This window comes from Triturus cristatus, chromosome 3_1 (genome assembly GCF_964204655.1).
Source record: "Triturus cristatus chromosome 3_1, aTriCri1.1, whole genome shotgun sequence".
Classification (NCBI taxonomy): domain Eukaryota; kingdom Metazoa; phylum Chordata; class Amphibia; order Caudata; family Salamandridae; genus Triturus; species Triturus cristatus.
In genome coordinates this window covers 247,839,525-247,856,817 of record NC_140583.1, presented here as the reverse complement: position 1 = coordinate 247,856,817, position 17,293 = coordinate 247,839,525, and the positions used below count along the sequence as shown (strand labels likewise).

Sequence of the window (17,293 nt, the reverse complement as noted above, 5' to 3'; positions counted from 1 at the left end):
TAACCATGCCCAGTGATTACTTCAGGCATGGACGGGTATTTCGACTAGAGGGCAGGAACAATGAAGTAGGAGTTCTATGATACCACAGCTAACCATGGCTGGTGGTTGGATCCTAGTAATAATGTGCTTTCTGTAGTGGTCTAAGAACAGTTAATTCAAAGCAGTTATTGTCAAATTAATGAATTATATAAATTCCATTATTAATGGAAACATTATTATCTCTATCAATTAATAACAAGCATTGGTATAGCCAATAGGTCTCGCCTTTGGGCCCTTATAAGTATTTAGTTCAGCAGCACAATATCCTTGGTTCAACAACATCAACTGTTGCATAGCTAAACACTTATAAGGTCCCAAAGGCGAGACCTATTGGCTATGCCAATGTTTGTTTTAAATGTAGATGTGGGTGCTTTTGCATTATTGAAGTGCAGCCCTGATCATCTCCCTCGCGCTAGGGGTTGCAGTTGCCGGTGTCACTGTTAGATGCAAAAGCTTCTCAGTATGGACTGTATGCAGGAGAGCTACTCACAGGCAGCTGGAGTACTACCAGTAGCTCACGAGCTACTCATTGGAGACACCTGGTGTAAATACTTAGGCCTTCATTACGAGTTGCCTTGATTGTCAGTGAGTCAAAATGAATCTGAGCGAGTGAGAGTGAGAGAGAGTAAAAGGGACTGAAACTAAGGGACTTGCAGGCACATGCATCAAAGGAAAAACCGGTCGCAAACGGGCAGATTCTTAGAATCTGCCCCTTTGCGACCGGTATTTTTGCATTTGGGATGCATCATCCCAAATGCAAAAATCGCAATTTACGGAATCTCTAAATTGCGATTACTTAAATTGCGATTGCATTTAAGGAATCCCAAATTGAGATTCCTTAAATGCAATGCATTAAAGTAACAAAATTAGCGATTTCGCTAATAAGGGGAGCAAATTACCATGAAGTTGAACTTCATGGTAATTTGCAAAAACTTTGAAAAATGCACTTTTGTGCATTTTTCAAAGTTTCATGTTGCGCACACACATGCCCTTATGGCATGTGTGTGTGCAACATATGTGCACAGATCAATTTCAGGGGTGCAATAGGGTGTCATCTTGACACCCTTGCACCCTTGAAATTGCATGAGCAATTTGCGAGTACCTGCTGGTACTCGCAAATTGCTCATGCAATCTCCAATTCATTCCTATGGGCCTGGAGGCCCATAGGAATGAATGTGATGGCATTCCTCAATTGCGAATCGCAATTTGCGAGTCGCAATTAAGGAATGTGTAGGAATCGCTATTTCTTTAGCGATGCCTACATGCATAGGCTTTTGCAATTCCTTATTTGCGATTCCTTAATAATCGCAATTAAGGAATCGCAAAAGCCTACGTTGATGCATGTGCCAGTTGGTGTCTAAAAATGAATAAGAATGAGTGAGATGAGTGTTACGGAGTGTGAGTGAGAATGAGCATGAGTGAGAATGTGTGAGAGTGAGGGACAGTGAGAGTATATGTGAGTGAGAATGCGTGAGTCAGATTGAGTGAGAATAGGTGAGAATGAGTAACTGTGAGAGGAAGTGAGTGAGAAAGTATGAATGAGTAAAACTGAAGGTGACTGAAAGTGAGCAAGTGCAAATGAATGAGTGGGAATTACTGAGTGAAATATGAAAATGAGGAATTGAGAATATGAATAAGTGCAAGTAAGTGTGAGTGAAAAATTACGTGTGAGACAGAATAAGAATTAGTGAGGGTGAGCGCAAATGAGTGAAAATGATTGTGTGAGAATATGTGAGTGACTGAAAATGGATAAGTGTGAGTGAGTGTGAGTGAATGTAAGTGAGCTTGAATAAGAATGTGGTGTTAAGCTTACAAGTCTGCCATTGGACCTGGCATACTTGAAGGTAACTCTTGGCTCTATAGAGGCACCCATTGCAAAGGACTCGTGCCTGCATACTGAAGGTAATTCTTAGCATTACAGGCACCTGTGAATAAGTTCTGGCACTGGCACCGGTAATTTTCTGCATAATTGGCACCCTTCATAAATTTACTGCATACTAGATGTAATTTTGGGCATATGATGCACCCTTGAAAAATGCTGGCGCTGGCATAGTTGAGTAAAATCTTGGCATGGGGGCACCCATGGCAAAATGCTGACACTAGCACATTGGAGATGATTCTGTGCATAAGGGAGGACAAATGTGGCATGTGGCGGGGCAAGCCTAACTAAATGAATGATCATGACATAACGGGTTACCAATAGCACATTTTGGAAAAAAACAAAAGCAAAGTCAACTCTTGGAGAGCATCTTATTTCATTGGCTTGGCACACCACAAAAAGCTTGAAAATGTAATTATTGCCTCTATAGAGTCTGTGGCTTTTGAGCAAATTTATGTGGAAACTTTCCTATTAAATGGACTATTTGACTATTTTTTTCTAAATCTTCTCGAGGGAGAACTGCCCTCAAACGCAGTTAGAAGAAGTCCGACTCACTCATTTTGCTCGCTCTCTACCATTCAGGGTAAGTATTCCCCATCACTTTCAAAAATCATGTCAGCACCATACTTTTGGACGGATAAAAAACCCCATTTGTTTTGTGTTTTAAAAAAAAAACCAAATCATACAGTTATTTTAAACTTCAGCGATGTTAATTCCATGTCATTAGAACTAGAGTTATGTCACAACACTTCCTGGGATAGATTCAGGGTCAAAGGTGGTATTGGTGCCACTTACTGTGATGCGATTAAGGTCACGGGTTGTGTGTGGTCTCACTTCTGCTCCCCCAGGTATTTTGGTGAGTTCATGTTCATGCGAAACGTAACCAAGTACGCGTTTAACCTAACATTTTTATTTGCCTCAATGAGGTCAGTCTGTGCTGATGTAACGATTGCGGGCGCTGGTGATGCTGTGGGCTTCGAAAGTGACGTCCCCACCTCACCTGGGCAATAGTTCAAAGCTGAAGCTGAATGGAAATGACAGAAGCCTCCGGAACAATAGCCGCATTGAGTCCTTGTTTACCAAAAGTGATAACGTGTGACATACGCAAATGAGCATACAAAGGCTAGGATATAGTCAACGCGCAGTTTTCCTGCTATCAAAGTGCCCCATGTCTGTTCTGAGGTAGCACATCAACTCTCACGTCACTGTTGACAACAGAAAGGCCCCGCCGGGTGGGCTGCCAGCAATGGAAACGTACACGGAAGAAGAAATCCAGTCCTTGGCCATGCTGAAACAGCTGACACTCAAGTGGTTCTCGGAGACGCAAGCCCCCCTTCTGCTGCACAACGGCGCCTTGCCAGAGTGGTTCCATGGCTTTGTCACAAGAAAGTAAGGATGCTTCTGGAAAAGGCTTAACATGCTGGTATCAAAGGGTAAGGTAGCTCGGTAGGCCCGAAGCTTACAGCTGAGATGGATCTGTGGGCATCTTTCATGTCACAGCCTTGCATCCGGGTGAACTGACTCGGCCATTCATCTTCATAAGGTTGTCAAAAGTTGAGCTGGATAATGACACGTATTTGCAATCTCTGTGCAAAGCTGAGACCGTTCTAGCCAATCAAGAGGCTTACAAATGCAAGTATTTATATTTTATTATTTACTATTTAAAGCGTTACTGAACAGAAGTAAGCGCTCTGCAAAAATATAACATATTATTAGTTTGTATGGCATGCCAGCCATCGCCGCTTTTAACCTCTAGCTTCACGCAACAAGCTTTACTTTGAACATTAAAAGTAAAGCGCAGGGGCCGCGATTATAGTAAAAGTAAAGAAATAGATGTTTTTTTCTATTTCTTTATTTTGCTATAATCGCGGCACCCGCGCTTTACTTTTAATGTTCAAAGTAAAGCGTGGTGCCGCGATTATAGTAAAAGTAAAGAAATAGATGTTTTTTTCTATTTCTTTACTTTTGCTATCATCGCGGCACCCGCGCGTTACTTTTAATGTTCAAAGTAAAGCGCGGGTACCGCGATTATAGCAAAAGTAAAGAAATGGATGTTTTTTTCAATTTCTTTACTTTTGCGAAAGTGAAAGTGAGCGCGATCGTGAGGGTGAAAGACAGATGGTGGCCGGCTGCGCACGTGCACGCTCATGTGAACGCAAGTGCTAGGCCAGCCAGCAACACTTTGAAAACTCATCTACTAAATGTCTCTCCGAGCACAGCGCATGCGCGCTGACTCAGCGAGACCTAAAAAGGCTAGGAAGTATTATAGTATACTAGAATATATTGTTGTATGAAGTATCGTTTATGCTTTATGCATGTTTCCCTATTAAAACATGTAATATAAAAAGAAATAACAGAAAATATGTTATGCTTTTCTGGTAACAAACACTTTGCCTCTGATTATCTTGACACCTCTACCCCCACATTGGCATTATAGAATCATAATAAACAATTGCCAAGCTTGAATCCTTCATGTACGTAGAGAATGAGAGAGGGATGCATACTACAATGATGATGTGTGGAGGGATGGGCGAAAATAATGTTTCAGAGGCTTTTGCAATATGTTTTTGTGAATTATGGCTTTATTGTGGAAACAATGAAATCAATTCCTCCTTTGGAAAATAATTGTCAAACACCTCAACCACTCTTTACCCAAATCTTTACGTAACTTCCTCAAAAGGAGGTCCCCCAATCAAAATAGAACCACAACAGTATAGAAACCATACAAATTTAATAAGGTATATCACAAAAATAGTCCATTGTTTTCTGTTTAAAAACCAAGAATGCAAGTGATTCCAAAATGCAGATCACCATAATATCAGTTAAAACAATATTGTACATTGAACTATTAAAAAACAGTACAAAACAAATCACATAAATATTGTAAAACAAAAACAGACAAAAGGACAAACACAAAAGACACTAAACAATAGTCTGTTTTGTTAGTACCACCTTGCTTGGCACATTATCCTCGATGAGTGATACAGTCTCATATTGATATCTATTGTATCAGGAAATCAAAGCAGATTTGTTAAATAGAAGAGCATCAATGCATTTCGGTGAGCTTCCGCTTATAGTCACCTTCTTCAGGAAAATAATAATTCTCTCACAATTTACAATAGAAAACTAGCTAAAACAACCAAACTAAAAAATAATGAGATTTAGTTTCCTTAATGATTTTCCAATTCTCCTGAACATACGCTAATTCTTCTTTCTGTGCAGGATTTCCGAGGTGTTGCCACTTGCGTTCTTTGGAAAAAGAGAAACAACCCATGTAAGTATTTCACTTGGTTCAAATGTTTCTTTTCATTCTTGTTACTTGTACTATCTCTAAATTATTCTCAAACTTTTAGTTCCTAAATTCTCTATGGGTGTAACACTAGGGATACAGTTTGTGAGTTAGGGCAAATCATTTTGCCATTTGTGGTATTTCCCCACGATATCTAGAAATTCGCATACTCACACCCTATGGGCAGTGTGAAAAAAACGTAATATTTGTGGAAAGTTGACTCCTTTCCGTAACTCATCTTTCTACTGTCAGTTGAATTTCAATACCCCACGCTCATCCTTTCACCTCTGTTGTGAAAAGAGGAAAAAGAGAGAAGGGAAACAAAATATTTCCTCGTCACCCATGCTCCCTAAGTGGTACAGGCCAAATGATTTGTTATAGTGGAGCAACAGATGGAAGAAAGAAAGTATATTCCATCAACATGAGAAAAAAATACCATAACCGTTGCTCAATTTGTACATGCATGTGTTTAGGATTGGTTTAGGACTGCTCTAGGCTATCAAATGATAACCCAAAATCGTATAGGCAATAAAGGAGGTGGTCTAGCTGTTGTTCAGGCAAACATTACATATCACTTAAGTGGAGGACATCTCCATAAAGAATTGTGAGGCTCTTCTCACCAGATGCAATCCTACACCATCTTCCTCCTGTAACTTTATGCTCCTTTACAGACCTCCACTTAGCAAGGAGATATTCGCAAACGCACTTCAAGAAACAGTTTAAAACTTGATAACAATACACTCCAACTTATGCGTTCTGCTTGACTTCAACATTTGGTTTGACAAACCCAATATGACCCATCCAAAAACAATAATCTCTGGCCTATACGCACTGAACCTGCATCAGATTGTCCACAAACCCACACACATCGCTAGACAGATCCTGGATGTCATTTTTGCTAATACCGAACTCATTACCTTTCAAACTATAACTCCAGTCACATGGTCAGACCACCATTTGCTTGCTTTCCAACATAAAACAACACTAAGCGACTCATCTAAAACCACCTTACATGCATCCACCTATTGACCATGGAACAAACTCAATTTGGAACACTGAGAAACACAACTAACATCCAATGCAGATCTGAAACAATAAATTATGTTAAAAAAACTATATGAGTGGCTAGTGGAAGCTTTTGATATCCTGATACCACTCAAAACCACACAACAGAACAAAAGAAAACAAGCACCATGGAGAAATACAGAGATAAGAGACATAAAACTACAAATAAGAAACCTGCAACGTGCCTGGCTCACAACAAAAAACAAACAAGACAAACTTCACCTTCAGAAAATTAATAGAAAACAGAAAATTAATAGATTATACAAGTCAGCTATCAAAAATGCAAAGAAAAGGTACTATTCAGACAGAATTCAAAATGCTAAATGTGCAAATAAAGAATTCTATAAAATACTCAATGAATTTCATAAAACGAATTGCCTAGAAGGAACTCATCCTGTTACTCAAGATTTCACAGACAAACCAGCAAATCATTACACGAACAAAGCAGAAACGTTGGACTCATACTTAAAACAGAGACAAAGTACCAGCACTAACCCTTTTACAAAACAACAATCCAAGAATACTCTAACTCAGCCTCTCCGTTCCTTTCAACACATTTCACACGATGAATTTATGGACCTGGTCAAAGCAAGCAGGCCTGCCGGCAGCACTTCTGACCCGTGTCCACCTCAGACTTTCAAGACAATTCTTCTAACAACCTCTGCTGCCACTCCAGTAAGAAGAATCATCAACTATTCCTTAACTACCAGAATATTTCCAGAAGAACTCAAAAAGTCATTCATACGCCCTTTACTGAAGAAAACAAACTTGGACACACTGAACTCTGACAACCACAGACCCATTACAATGGACTTTTCCTGGGCCAACTGATAAAAAGAGCAGCTTTGCCCATATGTCACAATTAATTGAAGACAATGCCATACTTTAAGACTTCCAAACTGGGTTCCGTCCGGAAAGAGGCACAGAATCTGCCCTTCTTGCCGTCTGGGATGACTTGAAGAACACATTTGACCGCAACGGGGTTGCTGTGTTACTCCTCTTGGACCTCTCGGCTGCCTTTGACATGATTGACCACGACTCTACGAAGCCGGCATAGAGGGGACTGCTTTAGACTGGATCACGTCCTACCTTTGAAACAGAACTAATGTCATCCATACCCCACCGTTCTCGTCCAAACCGTACTCCACAAAAGCTGGGGTCCCTCAAGGCTCTATCATCTCGCCCATGCTTTTCAACATCTACATGAAGTCCTTACCGGTACTGATCAATCAATTTCACCTCATGTGCTATAACTATGCAGATGACACACAAATACTCTTTCAACTGGAATGCCCCAAAGACATTGGAAACTCACCAATCTTCAGCTGTCTCAGAGCCGTGGATCAATGGATGAGTTGGAGCCATCTCAAATTGAATGCTTCCAAAACGGAAATACTCATGTGTGGCGATTGGAAACATTATGACCCACTTACCGCCAGGCCTGATGAACTGGGATCACCGCCTAAAGTATTGAAGGATCTAAGAAACCTCAGAATGACCATGGACTCCAAGCTATTGATGAATGCCCAAATGGACAAACTAGCAAGATCAAGCTTTTTTACTATCAAAACTCTGTGACTGATCTTCCCCCATTTGGGGTGTCCACACAAGGTCCAAGCGACCATCTCCCTTGTTCTGTCTAAACTCAATTACACCAATAGCCTCAAACACGGATCACCTTTAACGACTATGAAAAGACTACAGGGGATTCAGAACTCAGCTGCCAGACTACTCTTGCATATCAAACCAAGAGACCACATCTCCCCTGCCTTGAAAGCCCTTCATTGGTTACCGGTTGCCAGAAGATCCACGTTCAAGCTGCTTTGTATCACCCACAAAGCGATACATGGAATTGGACCGCTCTTCATCAGGAATAAAACCACCAAACACATTCCTCATACGAACATCCACTCAAAATCCCTAGATACAAGAATAAAAACATGGGTGGCACATCCTTCTCTGTTAAAGCAGCCAAAATATTGAACTATTTACGCCCCAACATAAGATCTACCGACAACCACCTTATCTTCTGAAAACTACTCAAGAATTGGCTCTTCCCCACATGACCACCAGGCGCAAACAGAAATATACAGCATATCCCTGTATATATAATCATTAACTTGGGCGATAGTTATGTACCTATACATATGTATTGCTTTGTATAAACACATCGAATAATTATGTTAAAAAAAAACAAAGAATAAATAAATACATTTACAACACTTGAAAACCAGAGTTTATCGAATGCACCTTTAATCTACTTATGCTTACTTCCTTTATGCATCTATCCTTCCATGTACTTGGATCTATGTATTTATTACTTTCCTAAAAACATGCACTACCCTATTTCTCACCCTATACCTCTATCAATATCTTTAACCCCTTCAGTGCCCGCCCCTTTCCCCGCCCTGTGCCGGCGCTTTCATTAGCGGGCGGGGTTTATGACGAGCTGGTCTCGTCATGGGCACAGCGCAACCGCGGCCCATGACGAGACCAGCTCGTCATAGGCATTGAAGAGGTTAATCAACATATACTTCCTTCCTTTATGCATCTATAATCTTTCCATGTACTTATGGATCTATATATTTATTACTTTCTTCTAATTCAGCATATGCAATGCACTACCCTATTTCTCACCCTATACCTCTCTCAATATATCTTCAACCTCAACTCTCTGACTCATCTCAAACCTCTTTCTACTTCTCTTTCCAATGCACTACCCCATTTCCCACCCTATACCTCTATCAATATATCCTCTACATCCACTCTCTCATTCATCTCAAACCCCCTACCACTACTATGACCCCCACAATAGCCCTTTCCAGACTCTACCCCTCCTTACACCATCTGACACCTTTTTTAGGATACTGATCCCCCAAAACAAGCCTTTCTAAACTCTTCCCTCTGACTCTTCCCCTCCACATCCCTTTTTACTCATCCCAAGCCTCCCAGTACTGCTATCACCCCCCCCAAAATAAATCTCCAAATCCTTCATTCTTCTATCCCTCCACTATCCATTTCAATCAAAATAACAGACTAACATTTCCACTTATCAAATTTCACATTTCACTATACTAATTCACCACTAACCCTTCATGGGTTCAGAGTAGCGTGCTACTCGCCGAAAAAAGCGCTTCAACACCTTATTAGGGGTAGCAAGAACTATATAAATGCAACCCTTTTCCCCTCTCCTATCCCTCCACTATCCTTCTCAATCTAAATAACTGACTAATATCCACCACTCAAATTACTTTCATATTTATCCATACTAATTCACCACTAATCCTTTATGGGTTCCGGAGTTGCGTGCTACTCGCCGACAAAGCACTTCAACACCCCATCAGGGGTAACAAGCGCAATATAAATGCAAACCTCTTTTCCTCTTCTATCCCTCTGCTACCCTTCACAATCCAAATAACTGACTAACCTATCCACCACTCAAATAACTTTTATATTTCACTATACTAATTCAACACTTATCCTTCTTGGGTTTCGTAGTAGCGTGCTACTCGCCAAAAAAGTGCTTAGACGCCTTGTATGGGGTAGTAAGCGCTATGTAAATGCAATTACAATACAAGACAATACAATACATGGGTACCCACAGCCCCTCTGGGGTATGGCGGGAGGTAAGGCATATGTCAGTGTCCTCCACCACTCCTCCGTCCACTCCTCTCCATCTCCATCTTCCCATCCTATTCAGTGGTTGCTCTCAGGTTGTAAGTCCTTTGCAGCCTCTCGCCTCTCCCGATTGTTGCCCCTCCGATCCATCTCCTCTGTTCCGCTTTTCAAACGTCACTTGTCCTTCACCTCCTGACTCTCCTAATTCAGCTTCTCAGTCTCCCTCTTCGATTCTACCTCCTTCCGGTCTTTTCTTTCTCCTGTTCTCCCCCACCCCTCCTGCCGTAACAAGTCCTTTTCCTCCTTTCAGTCCTGTTGTCTCCACCCATTGTCCTTCCCCTCTCCGTTTACTTGTTCTTTTTTCCTTCTTAGGTCGTCTATCAATTGTGAGACAGACTCATCCTGAGGTAAGTTTCCCTGTTCCCTAAAGGGCCACATGATGTCTCTCTACCACAGGGCAGGTTAAGTTACATTTTCCATATGAAGATATATTTTTTCCTAGAACTCTGAAAATCTTTGACTGAAGTTCACCAAATTTCTAATGGTCACCTAGGACGCATCTTTGTTTCGACGTATGAAATCTGGGGAACAATGATCAAGAGCTCCAGAGTTACACAATAACATTATTTGAGGGCAGTTTTGGAACACTATTCTGTTTAAAAAAAACTTTTTTATTGGTGTTTGCAATGCATCCTTCAGAAACATTAGTACTTGGTCCTATATCATATACACGCATTCTATACATTGTTATTCTTAGCTCAGCATGGAAATATGACATATTTGGTTGTCTCCCAACTGTTGCGCAGGTACATTCACTACCGTATTTTCTATTTATGTCCTTCATAATGACTTACAAAAGGATAATATATTGTGGTAACCGAGCACCCCTCAAACCATGCCCCATACTTTCCAAGGGTACATTGTATGCATCCAGGGAGACAATAACATTCGGTTTTCACGTCAGGCTGCAGGTCGCTTAGCTAAGTCGCATACACCGCTAAATCTAATTAAACGTAGCAGCAGTGGGGTGGAAAGAGTAGGGGAGGAAAGAGAGAGGGGTAGGTAGGGGGTAGCTGCAGTTAGACCCCGCGTTCCTTGTCAGACAGGGGGGCCAAAGGGGACACCCAAGGCACCTAGAGTTACCTCACACCTGGTAGATAGTGTGATCTGTGTCTAAAGTGGCGCATCTAGATAGAATAGGTATAGCATGCCTGGTGCGGATCACTCTCTGGTACCTTAGTGCTGTAGCAGCTGATCGGTGCTTAAACTACTTCACACCTCTCCTACCTTAGCAATAGGTGGCCTTATCCTCTTCATCCTCAGTACCACCTGCTTGGTTCATCCCTACTGCTCTGCTCTGGGTTTTCCCATGCTGTCAGTATTTCAGTCCATAGGTCTGCTATTGGGCGAAGCCTAACCCCCTAGCTTCTTCTCTGATAAGCGCCCTCTCTTCTGCTCTGGCCCATTCCGTCACTTCTTTTTTCCATGACATGACAACCGGCTTTGTTGTTGATTTCCAATCTATAGCAAGTCTCCTTTTAGCTAACCCCAGCTCCAAGTTAATAAAGCTGGTTCCGACTTTCTTTGCACTCGGTCTGGCATATAAACCCACGATGCATGCTTCAAGTGTTGGGGGAGCGGGGGCGGGGAGGGCGAGTATGGGGGAGGTTCTTCCTAATGCCAGGTCCAGGGCCTCCAGTATTTCTGTCCAAAATATCTGTAGTTGCGGGCATTCCCATACCATGTGCGCAAACTCTGCATCTAAGTGTCCGCATTTAGGGCAGAGACGAGGCTCCCCTCTGTACGTGACCTGCAACCTATGTGGTGTCGTATAGGTCATGTGTACATAGTTATATTGTGTATATTTAAGTCTGGTGTTCCTAGACATTTTCTTCGGTGAAGCTAGTATTTTTTGCCATTTCGGTTCTGTTAGGTCTTGTTTGAGGACCTTTTCCAACCTATTGCTTAACGTGGTGAGTAGGCCTCTGGTCGTGTCTGCCAATGATATATAAAGCCAGGTCACTAGGTGTTTTGTGGCCCCCATGGACATTAGTAACTGTAATGTATTGTGTGCCACATGTTCTACCCCCCTCCTCTCCAAAGCTCCTGGAACGCGCGTATCAGTGCCTCATATCTGAGGAATTGACCAAGAGGCAGTCGGTGGGAGTCCATCAGGTCCTCCATAGGGATTAATGGTCCCTGCTGGCAACAGTCGCCCACCCTGAGTATACCCACCTCTGTCCAAGCTGTTAACTGTCTTTGGGTAAAGTAAGTAAGGAGATCACCGTGCGGCAGGCCCGCCAGTGGCAGCGATGGGGTGTACAAAATGACTCCCTTGGTTTTCCTTACACACCTACGCCAACACCTTAGGGCCATGTCAAGCAGAATTCTCAGTTTTTGAACACTATTCTAACATGGTTTTCTTTATAGGAAACCTTGTTTTTATTAAAGAATTTGTTTATTTTTAGTTTCTCATTTTCTGACATGAACAATGTTATCTCTTATAACCATTACAAACATGAAATAAACTTTGTAGCCATTCAACCCTTTCCCATTGCAGTGTCCAAAGGTACATTAAAGTACATGCTTCTTCAAACTGCATCAGATATGCATGAAATTCCCATATAACCTGTTTAGCCATTGTGTAAAGTAATACTTTGTACAATTGAAAAGAAACACTTCAAAGGTGCCTAAGACATATCTGTATAGTGGGTGTGGAAAGAAAGTACAAATTGATATTGCGATCATTCCTGTAGCTATGAAGTGCATTAACTGTCTTAAACACATGGAACTCACGCTTAATAGAATGTATTATTCCGCTAATGAGCATGCGTCGGCACAAACAAGTGTAGATTACCCTCAGGTCCCTCTAGTCCTCGTCCCATTCCTGAACATAGTGGAGATCACCATCTCTGCGACAGAAAAAATGAACAGGAGCATGCTGGGATACCTAACCCACTCCCTCCCGCTGGGAGTACATAAGCGGTACCAGCCCAGCATGCAGGCTGTTCTATTTTTTCTGTCTTCCGACTGGATGGGACATGTTTGCTAACTTACCTGATGGTTTCTTCCCTGGATGTCTCGTTGGGCTGCTGGGCTGTCCTCGATGTCCTGTTCCGCGTTCTCCTGGCCTGCCGGGCTTGCTGGGAGTCGCGTTGATGGGCGCCCGGCTCTTTGTGGCTGGGGCTCCGTTCCTCCCGGTTTCTTCCGGGTTACATCGCGCGTCTTAATGTGGCTTGGCCGGTCTGGAAGACGCGCGGATGCGACTGTTTGGGGGGACCAGGGGCTGCGCTTGGCGGTGCTCCTGGTCTCCCTACCTGGCATTTGGAGTCCTACTGGCCTTCTTTCCTCCCTGATGCCCCTGCTGTTCGTGGTGTCGGTGCAGGGGCGGGCCTTGTTGGGACCTCGGTGGCTGGTTGCTGCGGTATCTATTTGGACAAATGAATGTAAATTCACAGATACAAATGAGCATTCATACAATATCCACCGACCGCATCACATTTACAGGGGTAAAACTGTAATAAAAGAAGCCATATTCTTTATCGAAAACAGTAGAGACTGTACGTGCTCTCTACTGAACAAATGTGGGTAAAATATGTATACAGACTGAATTAATCTATGCTGTGCACGTCATAACTCAGTTTAGGGCATCATTCCGACATACTCTGAATTACTGCTTTATGCTGAGATGTTTTATCAGGTGAAACTGAAGGAAAACAAGCAGACATGGTTCATTTACTGCAAAAAAATATTGCCGTTTTAATTTGTTATGACTATTTTGCCAGAGCAATTCCAGTAGGTCATTCAGGGAGGAATTTGGGGGGGTGAAAATCCAAGATTGCAGTAATTTTTGGACGATGCAGATTTTGAAATTGGTTGAAAACGCTGCTTGCCCTCAACTAATGATTTTTGACAGCGTAATTGGCTGAGTTTATGCAAAATTACTCCAGGAACGTTACCCAGCACTATTTTCTTGGCACAACATCCACCCGCTGGTACAAAACAGACCAGAGGATTTTGTGTTTAGAACAAGCTAAGTGCAATAGAACACAAACAGCAGCAGCCACTCGCGTTTGCTAAATTCTTTATTTCTATGCACTTACAGTGCCAAATGACTCTTAATTATGCAAATGGCCGCAAAAGTGCTCCTTTTATTGCATTTGCATCAATGCTAAATGATCAAAATTACTCAGATTGCTGTGGCATACTTAACATTTTTCCCAGGCCTAGTAATTATGCGAAAAGCTAACATGTCATTTAGAACTACATTTTAGCAGGAAATGAGTCCACGCATCAATTTTTCACTTGAGGATGCACTTTGCACTAAAAATAGTGAAAAAAATCGAAAGCGCTTTTACCATCAGCCGCTTGCGATCTGTTTGTGTGCATTCATGGTTAATTTTTTTACCATAAACAGTGCATTCATGGTAACATTTTTATTACAAATGGCACATAATTACATTATGATGTAATTTGACATGATGGCGTTAATTTCAGGAATATCGCATAACAAGTCTAATGAAAAATTCCCCAAATTACTCCAGCATAATCAAAACTTCACTTGGACCTATACAAAATCCATAACTAATTCAGTATGCTCACCAATTCGCCCTAACATGTCTCCCTGGCCGGTGCTTAAGAATAGTTAAGGAAATTGTATAGCACTGTGTTGTCTTTTTTTTTTTTTTTAGCACATCAGTGGATGTGTTCTAGCCTTTTAAGGACATGGTTTTGTTCACTGTAATAAAGTCTATATCTGTTGTATCTTTAACTTCTATTATTTTGTCACTAAACAAATATGAAGCGACTTTTGTTTTAAATACGGGCTTTTTACAGAATATTTTCCCATTTTGTAGCACTACAAGTAACAGCCGTTCCTGGCAGTCCACACAGTGATACACATGGTATCAATTCCATATAGTATTCAGAAATCTCTCTAATTTGATCAAACCTGTGGCCTGCAGATTAAACATAGATCCTTGCAGAAGGCAGAGCGCTCTCAAATATACCCATCTACAAACATGTATATCGTATGTGCATTCAATAGGATGACCATTGCTGTCAGGATGAAGATTTTCAATTGGTTACTTTTAGTTTCCTTTCCTTTTGTAAAGTATTCAGTAGTTACAAGGGCATCAGAGCACTAAGAAATAAAATAAATCACTACTAACACTATGATATAATTTTATAATATAAAAAGGCTTTTCCCCTTGTTTACCTTGTGCTTGGAGCTTTCATTGTCGGTCTTTTTAAGTTTTGCCTGCACAGCGCTGTGCTTGAGAAATCTATTGTATTCAATATAATCTTAATAGGGGCTAAAATACGGCCCCCTTGCTTTTCAATGGTTTCTATGCTTGTTACTTACTTTTTCTCAATTTCAATTGGCTGTAGCATAATTTCCTGCATTTACTAATGCTTGTTCCTCGCGTGCTTCTCTTGCCAGTTTCCTGTCGCAGAATTACTGTTTCCTTCTGCTATTGGGGCACTGATTTTTAATGTACACTTTTGCTTATCGCTGTTTACTTTTTCCGTTTACATTTCCTACTGCATCCAATTATCTTGTGTTTTTATTTAAAAGTTTTTGGCATGCATTTCAAGCGTGCTTGTGAACCCACCCGAGACTCAGACCTGGTTTCCCAGCTCCAAGGTCGGCAGTTCTGGCCGTTATATATCACTTTGGAAGTCATCTTGGAAAGGTAGACCTATCAATTCAGAGATAGTACCTACCAAAAAGAACGACCTAGAGGCATTGGAGGCAGTGTGTTTTTCTAATGTATAAAATACCTGTTTATTTTTAAAGAAAACAGGTAAGATTATGACCAAATTCGAAATAAATCTAGTTTTGTGTGAACTAACGAGAATCTCCACCTGCTCTAAACTAACCCGGGTTACTTTAAAAAAATAAAGTTTGCTTGCAGTAAGTGTAATGCTCTTCTACCAACGGTTTTAATGAATTAATTGGCAGGACAATAGTGTTTTCACTTAAAGAATGTAGGGAGCTTAATGTTGATAATGCACAGTCTGAATCTACTGCCGCCATTAGGGTAGAGGATGTGGTCTAACGGCTAGACTGCCGACTTTGGAGCTGGGAAACCAAGGTTCGAGCCTCAGGGTCGACTCCCCATCCTGTGATTCTAGGCAAATCACTTCATTTCCCCGTGCCTAACCAAAAAAAGAACGAGTCCCTGTGTAACGTAAATGGTGCTCATGTACAGCGCTCCAATATCTTCAGGTCGAGTTCGCGCTATATAAATCTGCAAAAAAAATAATAATGTCAAACTGACATCTTTAAATGGGTTTGCCGTTGTTTGCTGCTGTTGCCTCTCTGTCACAGAGAAATGACTGGTTTAAGAGTTTGTGACGTCATTGCACAGCGACGGCTCAGGTTTTGCTTCAAGCACTTAAAAGCTACTTCTGGCTTTCCTACACATGAATAGGTCTTCAGCAATTACCGAGACGGAAGCTAAAGTGGCATCGTGCCCTCGGCGCTGGACCATGTAGTGTAAGTACTTTGGACACTGACTACTGACCCATTGACATGGTCCGGTGGAGTAAAGACTCTCTATCTCCCGTTCTTGCATTTACGTACCTTGTATTTTGGAGGGACAGCTCTGCTTTGGGCATCAATATGGATCACACATGTTCTCTCGGAGGAGTGTTGCTGTAAGGCTTATTAATCATATTTATATCTCCCGTTCTTGCGTTTACGTGCCTCGTTATTTGGAGGCAGGCTCTGCTTTGGACAGCAACATCTGTCATACATGTTGTCTGGGAGGAACACTGCCTTTAAGATTTATACATCATATTTTTCGGCGTAACCTAGAGCTTTTAATATGTCCGATTCTAGTATGCGTGCCTGTACCAGTCCTACTGTATTGTTTTCATTCTGAAACTAGTCGTTCTTTGTTCATAAAGGCAGTATTACAAATTCCCAAATAAAATGAAAACCTCAAGAATGGATGAATTACTTAGCTCTGAGATGGAACATTTTAGGAAATGTGTAATACTTCTTATTTCAAGAAGACTATGTTTGTCGCGCCAGCACAGGGCTTGCACTGTGCTTGTGAAATCTCTTGTATTTAATGTACCTTAAAAGGGGGCTCTTCTCAGTTCCCATCACTGAATTACTGTGTTAATTCGCTTTTGTGTGGAACTTTTTTTGTTAACTTACCTTCACTGCACGCATTTAAACTTCTTCTACAAAAACTGTTCACACTGTTTAAGCCCATTCTCTGTCAAGATAAGATCTCTTCTACAAACAAAGCTGTTCACACTATTTAAGCCCCATTCACAGCCAGGATAACAGCTCTTCCCACGGGAAAGGTAGACAGCTTCTAACAGTATACTGGAATGCTTCTTTTAGGTTTTGCTATTATCTATTATTTTTAATATAATCTTAAAAG

The 17,293-nt window shown here is 41.5% G+C and overlaps 1 protein-coding gene across 19 annotated transcripts in view; it reads left to right on the top strand.

Annotated features, from left to right (window-relative positions):
* LOC146860031 (uncharacterized) overlaps positions 1-17,293 on the top strand; it is a 171,895-nt gene that overhangs the window by 136,244 nt on the left and 18,358 nt on the right. For 17 of the 19 annotated variants that reach the window (XR_014978775.1, XR_014978770.1, XR_014978767.1 and 14 more), the window contains 2 exons: positions 5,141-5,192; positions 10,263-10,297. Coding sequence is in view for 6 of the 19 variants with exons in the window: in XM_085643793.1 (XP_085499919.1) it covers positions 5,141-5,192; positions 10,263-10,297 (87 nt within the window). In the remaining 13 variants the exon portion in view is untranslated. Of the gene's footprint in view, positions 1-5,140; positions 5,193-10,262; positions 10,298-16,327; positions 16,393-17,293 lie in introns of all 19 variants that reach the window. The other 2 variants (XR_014978776.1, XM_085643795.1) reach the window with 1 other exon arrangement.